Source organism: Lynx rufus, unplaced genomic scaffold, assembly GCF_022079265.1.
Source record: "Lynx rufus isolate CCGP_SWC_20201006 ecotype Redwood Valley unplaced genomic scaffold, mLynRuf1.p SCAF_3, whole genome shotgun sequence".
NCBI classification, from domain to species: domain Eukaryota; kingdom Metazoa; phylum Chordata; class Mammalia; order Carnivora; family Felidae; genus Lynx; species Lynx rufus.
The window spans coordinates 199748097-199767732 of record NW_025814845.1 but is presented as its reverse complement, the minus strand read 5'-3'; the positions used below and the strand labels follow the sequence as shown (position 1 = coordinate 199767732).

The 19636-nt window shown below is 40.9% G+C and overlaps 1 protein-coding gene across 1 annotated transcript in view; it reads right to left on the bottom strand.

Moving 5' to 3' along the window:
* Positions 1-19636, bottom strand: part of CSMD1 (CUB and Sushi multiple domains 1) — a 1672960-nt gene that overhangs the window by 460357 nt on the left and 1192967 nt on the right. The window contains exon 13 of the mRNA XM_047092364.1: positions 18913-19016. Coding sequence (XP_046948320.1) covers positions 18913-19016 — 104 coding nt within the window. The remainder of the gene's footprint in view (positions 1-18912; positions 19017-19636) is intronic.

Below are 19636 nucleotides of genomic sequence, written 5' to 3'. Positions count from 1 at the left end.
CTGAGTTGTTAATGGTAGCCATTCTGACAGGTGTGAGGTGGTATCTCATTGTGGTATTTCCCTGATGATGAGTGATGCTGAGAATTTTTTCATGTGTCAGTTGGCCATCTAGATGTCTTCTTTGGAGAAGTGTCTATTCATGTCTTTTGCCCATTTCTTCACTGGATTATTTGTTTTTCTCGGTGTTGAGTTTGATAAGTTCTTTATAGATTTTGGGTACTGATTCTACCTGATATGTCACTTGCAAATATCTTCTCCCATTCCGTTGGTTGCCTTTCAGTTTTGCTGATTGTTTCTTTTGCTGTGCAGTAGCTTTTTATTTTGATGAGGTCCCAGTAGTTCATTTTTGATTTTGTTTCCCTTGCCTCTGGAGACATGTTGAGTAAGAAGTTGCTGCGAGCAAGATCAAAGAGGTTTTTGCCTGCTTTCTCCTCGAGGATTTTGATGGCTTCCTGTCTTACATTGAGGTCTTTCATCCATTTTGAGTTTATTTTTGTGGATGGTGTAAGAAAGTGGTCCAGGTTCATTTTTCTGCATGTCGCTGTCCAGTTTTCCCAGCACCACTTGCTGAAGAGACTGTCTTTATTCCATTGGATATTCTTTCCTGCTTTGTCAAAGATGAGTTGGCCATATGTTTGTGGGTCCATTTCTGGGTTCTCTATTCTGTTCCATTGATCTGAGTGTCTGTTTTTGTGCCAACTTTTAAATTTTTATATGTTTATTTTTGAATGTGAGAGAGACAGAGTGTGAGTGCGGGAGGGGCAGAGAGAAAGGGGACACAGAATCCAAAGCAGGCTCCAGACTCTGAGCTGTCAGCACAGAGCCCAACGCGGGGCTCGAACTCACAAATCATGAGATCATGACCTGAGCTGAAGTCGGATGCTTAACCAACTGAGCCACCCAGGTGTCCCTGGTCAATTATTTTTTAATTAAATCTCTTACTTAATAGCTTTTCTCTCCCCCAACACTTCAAATATGTTATTCTGTTGTCTTTTTACCTTTTTTGTTTATACTGAGAAGCACTCTATCAATCCTATATTTGCTCTTTTGAAAATAATATTCATTTGCTTATGCTGCTTTTAAGACATTTCTTCATCCTGTTTTTCAGAAGATTTATTGCAATGTGCCAGTATGAGGATTTCTTTGTATTATCCTCCCTGGCTTATGGAATTTCTTGAATCTCTACCTAGATGTCTATTGTCAGTATTGGAAAATTGTTAGTGATAATGTTTTTGAATACTGGTTATGTCCTATTTTCTCTCAATTTCTTTCTTCCAGAACTCCAAATGTACACACACTTTCTGTACATTATTTTTTCCTGATTCAGCCGGGATTTTTTTTATTAAACCATCTTCTGGTTCCAATCATATAGATTAATTATAGTGGATAATGTATCTTGCAATTCTTAAACTTCCATTTGACTTGTTATAGATTACAGTTTTCCGGCAAAATTCTTGATTATTTCACTTATCTTTTAAACACATGCACCATAGTTAACTGTCAGAGTCCTGAATGATAACTGCTATGTCAGGATATCTTGCTCTTTATCTGTCCCCTCCCTCTTGGTTGCAGGCATTGCGCACTGTTTCTGGACACTTCCGGTAATTTTTGATTGAATGCCAGACCTTGTGCATAAGCCATGCTAGAGGTTCTGTATGTTGTGACCTTCCACTGGGAGTATTTAATGTTCTTCTGGGAGCACAGTGACCACTTTGACCCATTCCGTCACTGGAATGATTCACAGCTGCATTTCAGGCATGTGGTTTTCCTAGTGCTTATCCCCTTCTGTGTCACAACCCAGAGAACATGGCTTTTAGTAGTAGATCTTCTCCTTGAAACAACAGGTCTGAGACACCTTTGTTTCCTTAGCACTGAAAATTCCAAAAGTTCTGCTGAGCTCTGTAGACCAGTTGCAGCAAAGTTTTGCTTGGGCTCGTTCCTTCTGATTCCTGGAAAGTTGGTCTTAGGCAAATACATCAAGGACCAAAGTCCAGCAGATGCCAGGTTCACATCCCCATGATTCCCTTTCCCTTGACATCCTGGACCCCCAAGTCCTCACAGCTTTGATAGCCCAATTCAGGGTCCCCCATATCCCGTGTCTCCCGAAACCACATTCTCTGGGTCACAGACACCTGTTTGCCAGGATGCCCTAAACTGAGAGTCAGACAATGCCCCCGGAAAAGTGATTTGTGAAATCCAAGATTCACCTTCATGCATATCTGTTCTCCCTTGATTTCTGTCTTCTAAAATCCTGGCTACCTTATATTATTCTCTTATGCCTTAAAATTTCTGCTCATTCATTACTGTAATCAGCTCTCATAACTTCTCGGTCAGAGGTTTGGTCGAGTATTTCTGGAGGAAAGGGGGGGGTTCCAGTTGCTCATTTTTTTATATGACTTATTTCTCTCGGATAACATTTTCTAGACTATATGAATATAAGAAGGGAAGTCTGATCTTACTCAGAGCCATTACAAACAGATACTTGTTGTACCTTAAGTTAAATTCACTGCGCTGGGTAAGAAAACGAAGAGAAAAGAACAAGTATCATTTTGTTGTAAAGTTTACACAAACGTAAGAAAGAAAGTATTATAACCTTTGGTTTTTCTTATACGCTAATATATTGGCTTTTAAGTTACATGTAAGGTAAGTGGAGGAGAGTGCTTTTTTTCTTCTTTTTCTTTTTCACTGAAGTACAGTTGCCATACAACGTTATATTAGTTTCATGTGTACATCATAGTGATTTAACAACTCTACACATTATGCAATGCTCACTAGCGCTAAGTCTAGTTACCATCTGTCACCATAGTGTTTTACAATATTACTGACTGTATCTCCTATGTTGTACTTGTCATCCCTGTGACCTATTTATCTTATAAATGGATGTTGTGCCTTTCGATCTTCTTCACCTGTTTTACCCACTGGCAACCACCCGTTTGTTTTCTGTATTTATGAGACTATTTCGGGTTTTGTGTTTGTTGTTATTTTTTGGATTCCACATATCAGTGACATTATGTGGTATTTGTCTTTCTCTGATTTATTTAAGTTAGCATAATACTCCCTAGATCCACCCATTCCATCCGTGTTGTTGCAAATGGCAAGATTACACTCCTTTTAATGGCTGAGGAATATTCCAGCGTGTGTGTGGTGTGTGGTGTGTGTGTGTTACACACCACATCTTCCTTTTGGAATAAGTTATCAATACTTATTGATAACTTATCAATAAGGGTGGAGTCAACACCCTTCTGATTTACGTTCCCCACTGCCACTCTCTAATCACCCGTTACACCCCCCGCGACCTTGAGATTCATGACATGACTCTACCTCACTGCTCACGTCTGTCATCACCTCCTTGCAACTCACTGGCTGACGGCCATCTCTACCCGTGGATGGTCAGAGTGTCCACATGGATAATTCTGGCACACAATTCATGGTTCCTTGGTCCTTTCAACCCCAGTGACGCCCCCCTCCCCCGCTCTCAGACAGTGCAACTGCCCTCATGCTTGGTACTTTGCTATACTTTGTATCATCTTAACCGCTCTCTCTGGCCACATCTACGTGTGATGTGAACCGTCATGTGCTTGCGCCCACTGAAACCCACTCTTTAAATTCCTGGGGCCTCTATCATTGACGTCATTATATTTTGCATGCTGTGGACAATGTGGCTGATACTCTGATGCAATGTCTCAGCCGTCCCTGCCAGCACTGTTGAAATTCTTACCATCTGCCATGGATCTAATAAGACCCACAAGCCCCTCTATCTTCCCGTAAGTTGATGAAGAATTCTCTGACTCACACCAGTATGTCTGGACCTGTGATCTCCAGATTCCCACCAGCCACTCAATAAACACTCTTTCCCTGGGCCACATTCGGTGTCTTTTCCTTTCACGTGCCACTAGCTGATATCCCAAACTATCTCCACCTTTCTCAAGCTCCCTCCCAATCTATTTCCCTTTATCTCTGAAGAGAACTTTATTTGCAAATATAGGAGGAAGAACATGGAAGCAATCAGACAGGAACTACCTGCCCCTCAGAGTCTCTTAAATCCCCCCTCATAGCATCAACCACCTCGTCACGAGAAGTAGAGAGTGAGAGTGCCTTCTCCCCACCACCCGTTCATCACTAAATCCTACTAATCACACCGCGTCCTTCTCTCTGTCTCCACTTTCTCGGTTTGAGCGCTGATTTTCCCAAACCAGCATCACGGAGGCAGCCTCCTAACGGCCTCCTGGCTCTGTAGTCCTTTCCCGTCTAAGGCACTGGAATTAACTTTAAGTTGTCAAAACCTGAACTACCATGTAGAAAATGTTCACACATTGAAAAGACCTATGTTGCCAAATTTACTACATCAGAAATACTTCTGGTGAATATATTTGAATTTCTTGTAGTTATGCACTGGATGTTATTTTATTTCCAATTACGTCAGTCTGCTGATTCACATGAATGTAAGTGAGCTGGTGCAGGGCTACACTTCCCACAAAGTTCATTCAATCCAAAATCAGATTAGGATGTGTACTTCTCTTTAGAATTTAAGCCTGCTACTTATTTAACTGGTTTATTTATGAAAAGGATTGTGAGATGGTAGTCACAATATTTTAAAATAATTATTTTAACATTATTTAATGCTTTTAAAAATTACTTAAAAAATCTTAAAGTACTTTTGTGTTAGATTTTTAATCTTAAATTTTATTTTACAACCATTTAAAACAAAGGAAAAGAGTTTCCCTCCTGTTCTTTTGTCATGTTTCTGGAACTATTTCCATCTTCTGGCACTGAAAAATGAATTTTTAGAAACAAAAAGCAAATGTTATTGTGACCCCTGCGACTGCTTATCTGTTTAAACAGAATTTTTTCAATTATTAGTACCTGGAAAATAAAATAGATGTTTGTTTTGATAAAATACTTTAATAGTCAGCCTAACTATATCATTTTAATCACTTTTTTAAAAACAGCTTCATTTCTTCCTAAATTGACTTTATAATACACAATATTTTGATTTAAAACTAAAGATAAAATGATTCTAATGAAATACCAAGTAATTTGACTTACTTGTTAGAAAACTACAATAAAATTTTCTTTTGAGAGAAAAGCCATTGTACTGCGGGTTCCCAGCTTCCTCTTGCCCTCCGTCTCTACAGTGGAATTTCCAGCCTCCACACATATTGTGCCCCACGCAGCCATATTGACCTGTGTAACCAGTCTCCAAAAATACTGGCAGTTCTCGACCTCTAGGTGTTTGGTAACTGACATCACTACCTAGGATGCCCAGTCTTCTTGCAGAGCAGCTAAGAATTCTTAAAGATTTGAGGGTTCTCACTAGGCATTTCTTAACTCCCTTAGACAATGGAAGATTTTTTTTTTCCTCTGACCATTGTAGAATTCTGCATATGCCTCATTTAAGTCAAACATATCATAGGCACCTACTTCAACAGCTGTTTCCTACTGAATTCTGAATTTCCCTGAGTGCAAACTTATATCTTAGTCTTTTTATCCCAGACTCTGGCATATAACATTCAAAATTTTTGGAGTAAACACATCAATAAAAAATATAAATTAACAACCATCATTAAAATTTGCTAAATATCCACATGTTTAAATTTTATAGGAATATTTCCAAACGATGAGTGAAATCTTTACTGTATCTTAGAATATCCAGGACTTGGTTCTTAGGGTTCTGTTACAGCTCTGTTATTAATTCACTCTTAATTTTCAATAATTCTTTTGCCTCTAAGCTTCCTCGTCTGTGAAATAATGCATTTAACTACATAAAAGGAGTTGTGGAAATCTAACATTCTATGAATTTCTGATAGATTTCAGAGAAGACAGAGTCAGCTTGCATGAAGCGGTTTGACATGTCTTCTGTAGTCAGTCCCCATGTTGAATGGAAATAGGCAGGAAGTTCCACTATATTAAATGATCAGGCCAGGAAGAAATAAATGACTTTGATTATACATTTGTTCCTTGGCTACAACCAGGGCACACTGAGTTGAGAAAAATCTCAACTCAAAATCTCAACTCCTTCATACGAAAGTGGGTCAAAAACATAATTGTACCCACAGGACACAGTGACTTTATGACGTTTTGACAGCTGGTAATGTTACCATCTATAGGACAGCAGTCTCATTTCTGAACAGATCTTTTCTTCAGCCCTTGTGAAAAGGTTCAACAGTTCTGTCCGTACATACATGACATGTGTCTGCTAGAAAGGGTGGCTAAGCCAACCACAACAATGTCCACGCAATGTAATGCCTCTGTGATCCCCATGTTTTTGCTTATGTCAATAGTCTGTCCCTGGTTCTACCAAGTAGAATGCCCGTGTGAATATACCACGGAGTCTTTGTCTAGTCACCCAATGAGGGCATTTACACAGTTTACAGGTCTTTGGCTATTAGGATAGTGTTCACGTACACATTTGTGTAGGGTAAGTTTTATTTCCCTTGGGTAAATACCTAGGTGTGGCATTGCTGGATCTTACCATAAATGTATATTTAAGTTCATAGGGAACTGCCTGCCTGTTTTCCAGAGGGGATGTACCATTTTACATTCCCGCTTGTATTCTCAGGAATTACGTAGAGTATAACTCCATGTTTGTGATAAGACAAAACTATAGTGATGGACGACAGATCAGCTCTCCAGGGTCCAGGGTCCAGGGTCCAGGGTCCAGGGACCAGGGAGGAGACTTAAAAGAAAGCAATGGGAGTTTCGGGGGTGATGGAATCACTCTGTATCCTGATTTTGGTGGTATAGATACTTGTATATCTGTATACCAACAGCTTCGATTTTACTGTATATTAATTAAAAAAAACACAATAATTTGCTCAAACCTGGATATGAAAGAGACCCAAGAGTGAGGATGCCACAAAGCTGTGTAGTAGAAGCCCTGGAATAAGTTATACGTGCATCATTCCTGCAGGTATCTAAAAGGAAAATAGTGCACTAAACCTTTAAAGTACTCATTTTAATCGTAAATTAGGCTGTTGAAAACTAAATGCTCTTCCTAAGTTGCAAGCTGGCTTAGAATTCACTGATTTTGAATTTTTTATAGTGCCTTACTGTCCATAAACTTCCTAAGTTCCGCAAAAAGTGTAGAAAAAGCAGTTATTTAAAATAAATGTTTTATTTGGCCATCTGTCTTAATTGGGTGGACCTAGCGAGTACTAAGGAGAAGTGTGATTAATTAATTTAGAAGACAGAACATGAGATCTGTTCAGGTACCTGGACAGACCATTCCTGGGATGAGGCAGTAAGATTTAGATGCCCTGATTCAGATCCCTAGTAAAAGTGGGCAGACACAGGGGCGCCTGGGTGGCTCAGTCAGTAAAGTGTCCAGCTCTTATTTTTTTAATTTTTTATTTAAATTTTTTTAACATTTATTCATCTTTGAGAGACAGAGAGAGACAGAGCATGAGTGGGGAAGGGGCAGAGAGAAGAGGAGACACAGAATCGGAAGCAGGCTCCAGGCTCCAAGCTGTCAGCACAGAGCCTGACGCGGGGCTTGCACTCACAAACTGCGAGATCATGACCTGAGCCAAAGTCGGACGCTCAACCAACTGAGCCACCCAGGCACCCCCCAACGTAAAGTTATTTTATAGGTTTCTGCCGTTGATGGCAGCAGACTATTTAAAGATGTATGGACTGGCCAATCCTGACATGGGGACTCTTTTTACCATTTTTCTCCACTAGTCACAGTTCTAAAACCTGGGAATGGCAGAGGAGAAAACCAGAAGAGAACTTTGAAGGGCTGGAGTAGAAGGAAAGCTGGTTTGGGACCCAGCACCAGAGAGACAGCAAAGCGCCAGCTGTCTTCCTCATGCAAACAGAAGACCAACCAGACTGGTGTTTGCCAACCCCTGACCAGACAAGAGAAGGTTCCAGATGAGCTCATCCTTCTCTGGGATATAAATGATATTCCTTTAACAACCTCAGGCAGCAAGGTAGACAGATGAAGGGACTCCAACAGTGATACGTGTGCAGGGAAGGCCTTTACTTTCCTCATGAGCCTGGGGTTCCCTTTTCTGAGGAAAGATACCACAGAGGACAGAACCCATGAGAGACCCAGCCACACCAGTGATCCAATCAACGTAGATCTTTGTCCCTCCACACTGGGGGCTGAGACTCTCCTCCCCTCCCAGATCCACAGGCAGAGTGAGGGGTGAGGGGTAAGATGGGGGAGGAGGTGCTAGTAGGGGGACCCCACCAACTCCTGCCCTCCCAGAAACATCCTGGCCCCAGTAAGGATGAGTACAAGAGCCAACAAAACCAGATAAACCAAGCTGACCAAGACAACATCTTCAGGTCTCTGATAACTAACCTGTCATTGGAACCCAAGCCCACAAAGTTGCCAAAGGCCCATGTGTTAAGCCTACCCAGGGTGATTGCCTGCTATAATAAGGGATCTCTAGAGTATCAACGTGTCCTAACATGGTAGACGAAACAACCAGTGTACAATTGTCCTGCTAAGAGCTAAGAAATCAAGACTTGAATGGGAAAACATAACCAGCCGACAACACCTGAAAGGAATGGGTGAGGCAACTGTCTGTCAGGGGCTTTAAAACACCCATCATGTAAAAGCTTTAACAGTCTTTTACAAAGTCTCTGAAAACAGGTAGAAAAAAAATATCTCAGGAAAGAAATGGATGTTATAAGACCAGGTGGAAATTATAGGACTAAAAAGATTCAACATATATTAAAACAAAAATTTCTAGAAAGCTCATGGTAGAGATGCGTGATGCCATCAGTGAACTTGAGAGTGCATGAATAGAATTCCCTACACTGAACAGAGAGAATACAGACTGAAAAAAGAAAACCAAAAACCAAAAAACAAACAAAAACAACAACAAAACGTGAACAGAGCTTCCAAAACCTGGGGGACAACAAGGCCAAACTTGGCATCTTCAGTGTCCCAGAAGAAGAAGAGAGAGACCTTGGAGTGAAGGGTATTTGAAGAAATAACTGCTGAACACTGCCCAAATATGGTGAAATGAATAAACCTACAGTTCTAAGAAACTCAGTGACCCTCACACCGGATAAATCCAAACAAAACCATCAAGAACATCTAATTAAATGTTTGAAAACTAGAGACATAAAACAAAATCTGGAAAACAGCCAGAGAGAAAGGACACATTTTTTACTCAAATTTGCCAATTTGAATGTCAGTAGATCTCCTGACCACTGGAGGCCACAGGAAGTGTCACAGAATTTTTCAAGTTTTTGAAGAAAAGAACTATCAAGCATAACGTCCATGTCCAGTGAATGTAATCTTTAAAAATAAGAGGAAAAAATTTTTAAATGTCAGACAAATAATTTGCCCCTAGTAGACCCAACTTTAGTGACTGGTTACATGAATTTCTTCAAAAAGAAATGAAAGGGTAACAGGAGAAACTTGAAACATCAAGAAGAAAGGGAAGACTATATGAGAATATAAAGTATACTATTCTTTCATAATAAGTTCTAGAAATCATATTTAATGATTGAAATAAGTATTTTAACACCTCTGATACTCAGTGACATTTAAAAGTTGGGAAGGTAAAGGAAGTGAGGTTACATGGAAAAGTTTTAAATGTTACCATTGTAATAGGAAGGCATGTTAATGTGCATGTCCTAATCTATGACACCTGTGCATGTTATTTTATATGGCAATAATTTCTCCAAATGTATTTAAGTTAAGCATCTCCAGGTGGGGAGATGGTAGTGGACTACCAGGGTGAGCTCTACATGCCTTCAAAGGTGTCCTCAGAAGAAGGAGGCAGAGGGAGATTTCAGACAGAAGAGAAAGAAAGTGTGAACTTGGAGGCAGAGAGGTAAGTGATGGCGCCATAGGCCAAGAAACGCTAGCAGCCATCAAAAGCTGGAAGCATCTAGGAGTAGATCCTCCCTCAGAGCCTCTGGAGAGAGTGTAGTCCTGCTTGCACCTTGATTTTGGCTGAATGAAACTGATTTTGGATTTCTGCCCTTCAGAATTATCAGAATATAAATTTCTGTTTTAAGTCACCAAGTTTGTCATAATTTGATACAGCAATAATAGGGAACTTATATACCTGTAGACTGTTGTAAGTCACAAATGTATATTGTAATATGCACAGTAACCATTTTGAAAACTATGGAGTCCTTAAAAAATGTGGAAGTAACCCACAGGAAGGCTAGAAAAGAAAAGCAAGAAAGAAAGTAAAAGAAACAGCAGAACCAGAGAAACAAATAGAAAACAAATAATAAAATGGCACATACAAACTCTTTCTGTAATAACCTTCAATGTAAATTGTCTAATTCATCAAAAGACACAGTGTGGCAGAGTCAATAAATCATGACCCAAATACATGCTGTTCACAAAAAAAAAAAAAAAAAATTTCAAAGTCAAGGACAAAGGTATGTTGAAAGGAGAAGGAGAAGAGTTATACCATGAAAATACTGACGATAAAGAAGCAGGAGTGGCCACATTAAATTTCGATAAAGTAGACTTAAGAACAAAAAAATACTCTAGAGACAAAGTGGGGTGTTATACAATGATAAAATGATCCACCAGGAAGACACTCAAATCCTAACTGTGTACACAACAAACATTAGAACTTCAAAATACATAAAGCAAAACTGATAGAGCTGAGAGAAGAAACAGACAAATCCACAAGTACAGTTGAGGATTTTAACGGCCCTCATTCAGAAACTAGATAGAAAATCAGCAAGGTTACAGAAGATGTGAACAATGCAATTAGCCAACAGGATCTAACTGGCATAAAGAACACTACACCCCAGAGCAGCAAACACACATGCCTCATAAGCGCCTCTGAAACACTCACCTATATAGACCACATTCTGGGCCAGATAATAGACTTCAACACGTTTAAAGAACCTGAAATAATACTACTGAAAGTGTTCTCTGACCACAATAGAATCAAACTAGAAATTCTTAACAAAAAGGCAACAGGAAAATGTCTAAACACACGAAAACTAAACAACACATATCCATGATCAAAAGAAGTCTCAAATGAAACAAACAAATAAAGAACAGAAGAAAAATGAGAACAAAACATATAAAAAAAAAACATATCTGGGATATAGCTAAAGCAGTGCCAAGAGGACAATTTATAGTACTAAAAATAACGAGACAGGAGAAATGGAATGAAATAATTACCTAAGTTCCTACCTCCAGAAACTACAAAAAGCAAAGTAAAATAAATCCAAAGGAGAAGAGGGGTATGATAAATATCAGAAATACATAAAATTGCAATAGAAAAAATAGAAATAAAAGAAATAAAAACTATTACTTTAAAAAATCAACATAATTGATAAGCTTCTAAGAAGACTGGGAAAGGGAGAGGGAGAAGACATGCATCACAAACAAAAGAGTAGTTATTACTACAAATTCAGCAGTCATTAATGACATTAAGCATGATAAGGAAATATTATGAACAGCTTTAGACTCAGCAATTTGACAGGTTATAAAAAAATGAACCAATTCCTTGAAAACCACTATTAAAATTCAACCAAGATGAAACAGACATTTGAATAGTCCTGTAACAATTATAGAAATTGATGCTGTAATTAAAAAGCTCCCCCCAAAAAAATCTGTAGACCCAGAAATTCACTGGAAAATTTTATGTTTTATAGAAGAATTAACATCAATTTTCATAAACTCTTCTGGAAACTAACAGAGGAAGGAATGCTTCTCAAGTCATTAAATGAGACCAGTATTAATTTCATGCCAAAACTAGACATAGATAGGGGAAGGGAAGGGGACGGGAGGGGAGGGAAGGGGAGGGAAGGAGGAAGGAGGGAAGGAAGGAAGGGAGGAAGGAAGGGTGAAGGGAAGGAAGGAAGGAGAGAGGCAGGGAAGGGAGGATGAAAGGAAGGAGGGAGAGAAGGAAGGGGAAGGGAGGAGGGAGAGAAGGAAGGAAGGAAGGAAGGGGAGGAAGGGAGAAGGGAGAAAGAAGGGAGGAGGGAGGGAGGGAGGTGAGAAAGAAGGAGAGAAGGAAGGGATGGAGGAAACGAGGGAAGGGAAGGGAAGGACGGGAAGGGAAGGGAAGTATGAAAGAAAGAAGGAAGTTAGAAACTACAGACCTGTATGTCTCATGAACTTAGACAAACATATCCTCAGTTAAATACTATAGAACTTAGTCCAATGTGTAACAAGAATTGTTCTCTTCCTCAAAGTGGAATTGATTCCAGGCATGTAAGTCTGGTTCAACATTCAAAAGTCAACTAATGTAATTCACAATATGAACCAGCTAAAAAAGGACAAATATATACTCATATCAGTTAACACAGACACACAAAATTTGATAAATGGCAGGAAATATTATATTTGTGAATTGGAAGACTCAATTCTCTCCCAACTGTTCAACAATGTCATGCAATTCCTATCACAATCCCATCAAGAACTTTTTAGACATATACAAGCTTATTCTACAATTGATACAGAATGGTTCAGACCTGAAAATAGCTAAAAGGACTAAATACTCAAGAAAATCAGAGTCCTTCAAATTGACACCTAAAAGCAGAAGTTATGATTAGAAAAGTTTATACATTAGACCTAATCAAAATTAAAAATTCTGCTGTGACGATATACATAAATAAGATAAAAAAAAGTAATAAATTGAGGAAAAATATTTGCAGGGCACATATTGTGTAAAGAACTATTATCTAGAGGCACCTGGGCAACTCAGTTGGTTAAGCATCCCACTTTGGCTCGGGTTATGATCTTACGGTTTGTGGGTTCAAGCCCCATGTCGGGCTTTGTGCTGACAGCTCAGAGTCCACAGCCTGCCTCAGATTCTGTGTCTCCCTTTCTTTATGCCCTCTCTCTCTCTGTATCTTAAAAAAATAAATAAAATGTTAAAAAAAATTAAAATAGAACTAGTATCTAGAATATACAAAAAGCTCTTAAAAATAATGTTAAATAATCCAATGAGAAAATAGGGGAAAAACACCTGGACAATTTACCAAAAACAATGTCTCGATGACAAAAAAGCAAGAAGAGGTGTTCAGTGTCATCTGACAGTTTCTTATAAAACAAAACATTCAACTAACATACAACCCAGCAACAGCAGTGCTTAGTTCTATCCAAGACACATGAAAACTCATGGTCACGCTAAAACCTGTACAGAAATGACAGGCAATTTGGTAGATGCTAAACACACAGTGGCATATCCATATCACGGAGTACATCAGTCATGGAAAGGCAGAACTATTCTTCAATAGTTCCTCAATATCCAGGCAATCTTGCTGAGTATAAAAAGGTAAGCACAGAAGGTTAGGCACTGTGATTCCCTGTATGTAACACTCTCACAAATGACACACCTGTACGGATGGAATTCAGAGTGGCTCTCAGCGTCAGGGAGGAGTGAGGGAGAGGGACACAGATATGATGAGCAAAAGCAACATGAGTTACCTTTGTATGTGTCTTGACCTGAGGTGGGTACATGAATTGAAACAGGTGCTAAAATGGTATAGAATCGAACACACACACACACACACACACACAGAAATAAAACCAGGAAAGTCTAAGATTAGTAAATTGTATCAATCAATGTCAATATCCTCGTTGTGATGTTTTGTTACAGATTCAAAAGTGAACAGGAATCGTTTTGAGTTCAAATACCCGTTGAGCAGTGTGCTGTCTACATGACCATGAATTAGACCTCTGCTTGTTTTCGTGGAAACAATACCTTTGTCACAAGACTGCCATGAGACAACGCAGGTGCAGACAAGAGTCAGTAAATGACAGTTCCATCTCTCCCTGGCCTCCTCCTTCCTAGTACCTCCCACGTCCAAAGATGACTCAGAATACTGCTGAACCCCGCATGATTTGTGGTATTAAAGCAGATGTAATACCTAGTAGCGTAATATTTCCTTGTGGCACTGTACTTCTAATGTTCCTAAACCCATTTTTTATTAACCATTCCATTTTACACTTACACAATCCTGTGAGGTTGAAAGGCACGAGACAGGGATGTCCCTTCTCGTTTTAAATGTCCTTATCTCCTCCACAAAGAGAATAACTTTGCCTTTGAGTTAACTTCATGTCAAAAACACGCCACACAAATTTGAAATGCTTTGGGCTGATGAGTCATGGAAAAGAGCTCCCTAGCTCTTCAGGTTAACAGTGTGAGAAGAAAGACATGTGTTTCCCGGCTTCTTAGAGAAAGCAGTCACCATCAGTCAATATTGGTGGCATAATCAGCAGAACGTCTGGAAAATGACTCAGGTTGGCGGGGCCCCGGGTTGGCTGGAGCCCGCCCCACTCCATCTCCAGCAGACACTACAGGTGAGCTACCCATCCCTTGGGACCTACGGCTTCTCCTCTGTAGGCAAGGAGCCTCCAAATACAACTTCCCATGGGCCCCCAAGGTCCTGGGTCAGCCTGCCTCCCCAGACACCTCAGAAACAGCTAGCCTCCCAAACCTAGAATGCTGGTGTTCAGCAGTCAGTTATTTCCCCATTGGAAGGGTAGCTGGAACAGAGAATCTAGACTCTGTAGCCCATCCAGAGAGGGTCCTGCTCTGCGACCCCTCTCCAGGGTCCTAATGAAGGCTGGCAGTCTCTGACTTCTCCGTTGCTCACCATCCCCTCGAAGCCCGCCCTGAATCCTACCACAATGTCTGAGTTGCGATAAATAGTTTTGCAAAGAAGCTGGTAAGAAAGCTCCCGGATAAAGAGGCAGCAATGGGAAAGCTAACATAGATAAAGTCTGACGTGTGCTATCAGCTGCACCCCCGCGCACAGGCAAGCCCATTAGAAGGGTGAGAATATGAAGAGAAATGTTTGTGATCATGTGATTCCAGGCTTCCAAGAACGGAAGGAGTGTACTTGATTTCTGATCACGGAAACACAGGTTTTTGTCTAGAAAGCCTTCAAGGAGCTGTCTTCAGGTACTTACTCCTAACATAAACTACTCAAGCTTTTCTCCAAAGCACTGAGATGTATACTGATTGAGTCCTCTGATGATATCAAAGATACATGAACATGGAATCATCAGTTTTTAGTGTTTGCTTTCTTAGAGCTGTTCCACAGCCTTTTAATAAAAAGAGAATGATGCCCTTCGGCTCAGGACCTGCTGACAACAGCAAGGGGACATGGCCATGGTCACACCAGGGGCTCAGGAATCTTCTAGAAACGAGTAGAGGCTTCAGCAATAACAGGTCAACCAGCCGTAAGAAACAACTGGTACCCTTAGCAGTTAACCCACACATCTCATTGGATGCAGGCAATGCCACTTGCCTGCAGACTTCCCTGAGGTTGGTTCTTGATCCCCTAAGAGGCACAGACATTTAAAACCTATAACCCAAAATTAAAGCAATTGCCCGGCCACCCATTGCTAATAACTGAAAAGGCCAGAGGAAACTCCAGATGCAATTCTTCTGCAAATTAAATTCAAGACCGTTATCAATACATATTCTTGGATAGATCTCAACAGAGATTTGCCAAATAAGTTATTTAATTTTAAGTCTGTCCCTCTGTAAAAATAACCAGAGTAACCTGTTTGTCTGTTGGGAAGACTGGATCATTAAAAGGGTCTCTCCTAAATTCAGTTGTCCTCTTGTTGTGCCAAGAATGTTAAGAAACTAAAAAGCCATTGACAGAAATTGGACATTTTACAACCATATCTAGGATGAACCGATTAGGCTATCTCACTCTCCAAATTCTTCCTGAATATCCAAGACTAGAATTCCACCCCTGCCCCCACCCCCACCCCCCCCACACACACAGAGGGGAAACCTATAACATATTGAACCTGAGGTAGTGAATACCAGTCTTCCAAAAAGAAGTTTCTTAACTCATATTTTATTTGAAATCTGCATCATGAGATCCAACGACTTCATCCCTGGTCTGGTACGTACCCGCCCCCATATCTGCCTCTCTCCAGTGAGATTTCCAGCTCCACACTGAGAATGAAGTCTAGCCTATAAGCACTCAAAAATATTTGTCAATGTATTCCCTAAAAGTACCTGTTTATTTGAAGACACAGCTGTGGTTCTCTCCTTGTTTTCTTTCTTTTTCTGTGATTTTGTCTACTGAGGAAATCTATCAGTGGCTTCCTTTTTCTCCACTGCCGCTGATTAAATGCCCAAGTGATCTTTGCTACGTTATGTTTCCCAAAGGGCATCTCAGTTTGATTCAGTTGGCTATTTAGTGTTTCACTTATAGATGTGAGCTATCGAGAGGAAGTTCTAATAACACTTATGTCAATGTAATACATAGTTTGCTGTTGCTCTCTTAACAACAAATAGCATTAGAAAAAATAGGTGTATGACTTTAGATCTTTAATAGTGACCTAAGGGATTTTATAGGGCATTGCTTTGCCTCGTTTATATTTCATATTTTGCATTTATTTAGAATTTTCTTTCATTTGCTTTAGTGACACCCTTCCGTAAATGAGCTGTTACGGTAATAATAAAGTTACTTCACTTGTGGGTTACGTTTCTTAGCTCTGCAGCACTTTCACACGCATTATTTCATTCTGCTCCTTGCCACAGGGGACTTTGTTAGACACACTTTACACGCATGAAGACAGAGGTGCGGAGAGGTAAAGTGACTTCCCTCGGGGTCACAGAGATAGTTAATAGCAAAGCCAGAGCCAGAAACTCCGTCGCTGGCTCTGTGGCCCCCTTCCCATCCACCCTGTGGGTGCTTGCAACCCCCTGCAGGCCAATGCCAGGCTGGGCGATCGGTGTGGGGGCCTGAAAACCATAGTGACGTCTGTCTGGGCCACACCCTGCAGGAGTCCGGACTCTAATAAATAAATGCATTTTTGTCTAGTAATTTGGCAAAAAAGAATATTTGGTGAGGGTGGGGGAAGAGGGGCATGCATATACTGTGGTGGGAGACTAGACTGAGAGAAACTTTTAGGGGGGCTGTTGCAAAAGATGACATTGTAAATGAAGTTACCCATTCCCCCTGCAATTCACCTCCTGCAGCTTTTCCTGAAGGTGCACAAAGCAAGTGGACTCGTTTACTGCACCCCTGCTCGTAAATGCCAAGGGTGAGGCGGCAGGGAAAGCAAAAGGCGATCCATGAGGATGCCTCAGGAAGCGAGCCACGTCCATGCGTAGGAAGCAGCAGACACTGGAGAAGGATAACTGGTTTAAACACCCACATATATGCAGCATATACTCGTGGATGCATATCCAATGTAGTATATGCATACCAGGCTTGTGAATTGGGGTAAACCCTCTAATCTTGTGGTAGAGTCCCCTCCCTGAGAAGGTGGTGAGAAAAGACCTCAAGATAAGGGAAGGCAACCTGGCTCGTGACACGCCTCACGGCCCTGTAACATGAGAGCACCCAGTCAGACCGTATGTCTGTACATTACACATATATGGGAGACAAAGAAGTCAAGAATGTGTGAAAGACGACGCCATGTGGCGTTTACCCAACTGAGCCAATGCCGGCACAAATAAAGCTGCTTCCTGGAAAGAAACGCCTCCAAACGGTGTCATGACTCTGTGAGCGAATCCCGCTACAATCTACCTAAGTCCAAGTCTCACCATTTATCACACGAGGAGACTATTAACCCCTAACTTGCAGGGTAAAGGTAAGGACCAAATAAGATAATATGTATTAGGTGTTTAGTACGGTACATGATACGTGAGATAGTTAATAATTATTAGCTATGATACTACTAATGCTATTATTATAATTACCATCATAAATCATGGGCCAGTAACACGATTTTAATTATTAGCAGTGGTAGTAATTGACCCCTAAGAAGATGAGGTAGTGACATGTGCTCGTAGGGAAAGATGCCCAAAATACAATAAATGACAAAAGCATGTTCCCAGTGTAGTCAGAATATGGTCCCTTTTGTTTTTCTTTTCTTTTTCTTTTCTTTTCTTTCTTTATTTTTTTAAGTTTATTTATTTTGGGAGACAGAGAGAGAGAGAGAAAGGGAATACAAGCAGGGGAGGGGTAGAGGGAGAGCAAGTGAATCCCGAGCAGGCTCCATGCTCAATGCAAAGCCCAAACCAGGGCTCAGTCTCACCAACTATGAGATCATGACCCGTGCAGAAATCAAGAGTTGGAGGCTTAACGGATTGGGCACCCAGGCGCCCCAACGGCCCATCCATTTGTTAACACATGGACAGCAGGTTCACCTACAGCACTTTTTTTAACAAAGTGAATCACCTCGTAAGCAACTGCTAAATATTAGAGTGAGGGAGTGTAATGGCCAGGGAAGTTTTGTTGTTTGTTTGTTTGTTTGTTTTGTTTTGCTTTGCTTTTTTCCGGCAGAATAACAAGCTGAAGGGGTCGGGGGCAAGCTTCCCCACAAATAAAAAGCAAACCTGAGCGATGCACAAGTAAGCTGAGAAAAGGAAAAGGTGAGACTCTGCAGAATGGCCTCCATAAGGGAGGAAGGTTTGGCTACACGAAGCCATCGTGCAAGGTGCTTCCCTCTGTGCTGAAAGCCCTGATGACCAGAGATTCTCCCAGACCGTGTTTTCAGTCTGGAGAGCAGAGGTCCCACAGGAGTGACAAAACCATCCCCAAGGCCAAACTCGGCAGGCGGGGGAGGCATCCAGGGAACACTCTGCAGGGCCCACGACGCCTCCCCTGGCAAGCGGCAGAGCAGCGATCCACGCGCTGGTCCCGTCAGCAGGGCTGTGGCCGTACCCCCCTCGGGACCCTGGATGCACAGAGGCACAGCCCGCTACCCCAGGGCCACTCCCCGACAACCTCTCTGCTTTTAGCAGGTGGTCTTACAGGCTGTGAGGGCTCTGTAAGACCTGTGGCACGGTGCTAGGAGATACCTGTACTTCCGAAAACACTGATAAAGAACAAGCAAACATGGAAACAGAGGCAACACACTCCTGAGTCAGTCCTCATGTGAAATCAGACTTGGACACCCCGAGCTCGGCAAGCTCCACCCACGAGGGCACAGACGGCCGCGTGCGCTAGAGGAGAGGAGACCCCACGTCCCGTACTTACACGTATAAGACGGTCCTGGTGTCGCCCACTTTGCCAGCATCGCCCACGGTGAGGGTGTCATAGCCTCGCTCCAGTTCAAACTCCTCAAACGCGAGCTTGATGACCTAAACAAAGCAAAGGCAAAGACCATCATTTGGTATCACAGACATTTTCCATGACTTTCCATGCTGCAAATATTCAGCTGTAGTACACATTTTTGTTCCTTAATTCCACTGTATTTCAAACAAATTCAGGTGTCTTAAAAAGTGGTTCTATGGATAACTGTATACGTTTGAGAACTCTCAGGTACAGAATGTTATAGAATTCAAAACTGCTATCCCTTCAGAGACATTGATTACCAGTTCTAAAAGTGAAAATAACCCATATTGTGTTTTAGGTTGAATAAACGTCTATCAAATATTTAACATTTATAGTGCTTAGAAGGACCAAAAGATAACTCCATATAAGCAAAAGAATTGTTCATTAATTCTTTTAATATATCTCTTATGTGAATTCTTTTCATATTTCTTTTAATATATTTTGAGGACACCCAAAACACTCTGAAATAAATATTTTTAGAGTAATGTATGCAGATTTTATGTAATTATCCATATTAACATATGGAAAAGATCTGAGGCTAGAAAGTTTTCTCCTACATTTAATTCTGCAAAGCCTCAAAGCTTTATTGTCATAAAGAACACTGTCATGGTGATTGACCCCATGCCAACTAGACAAGACCAATTTG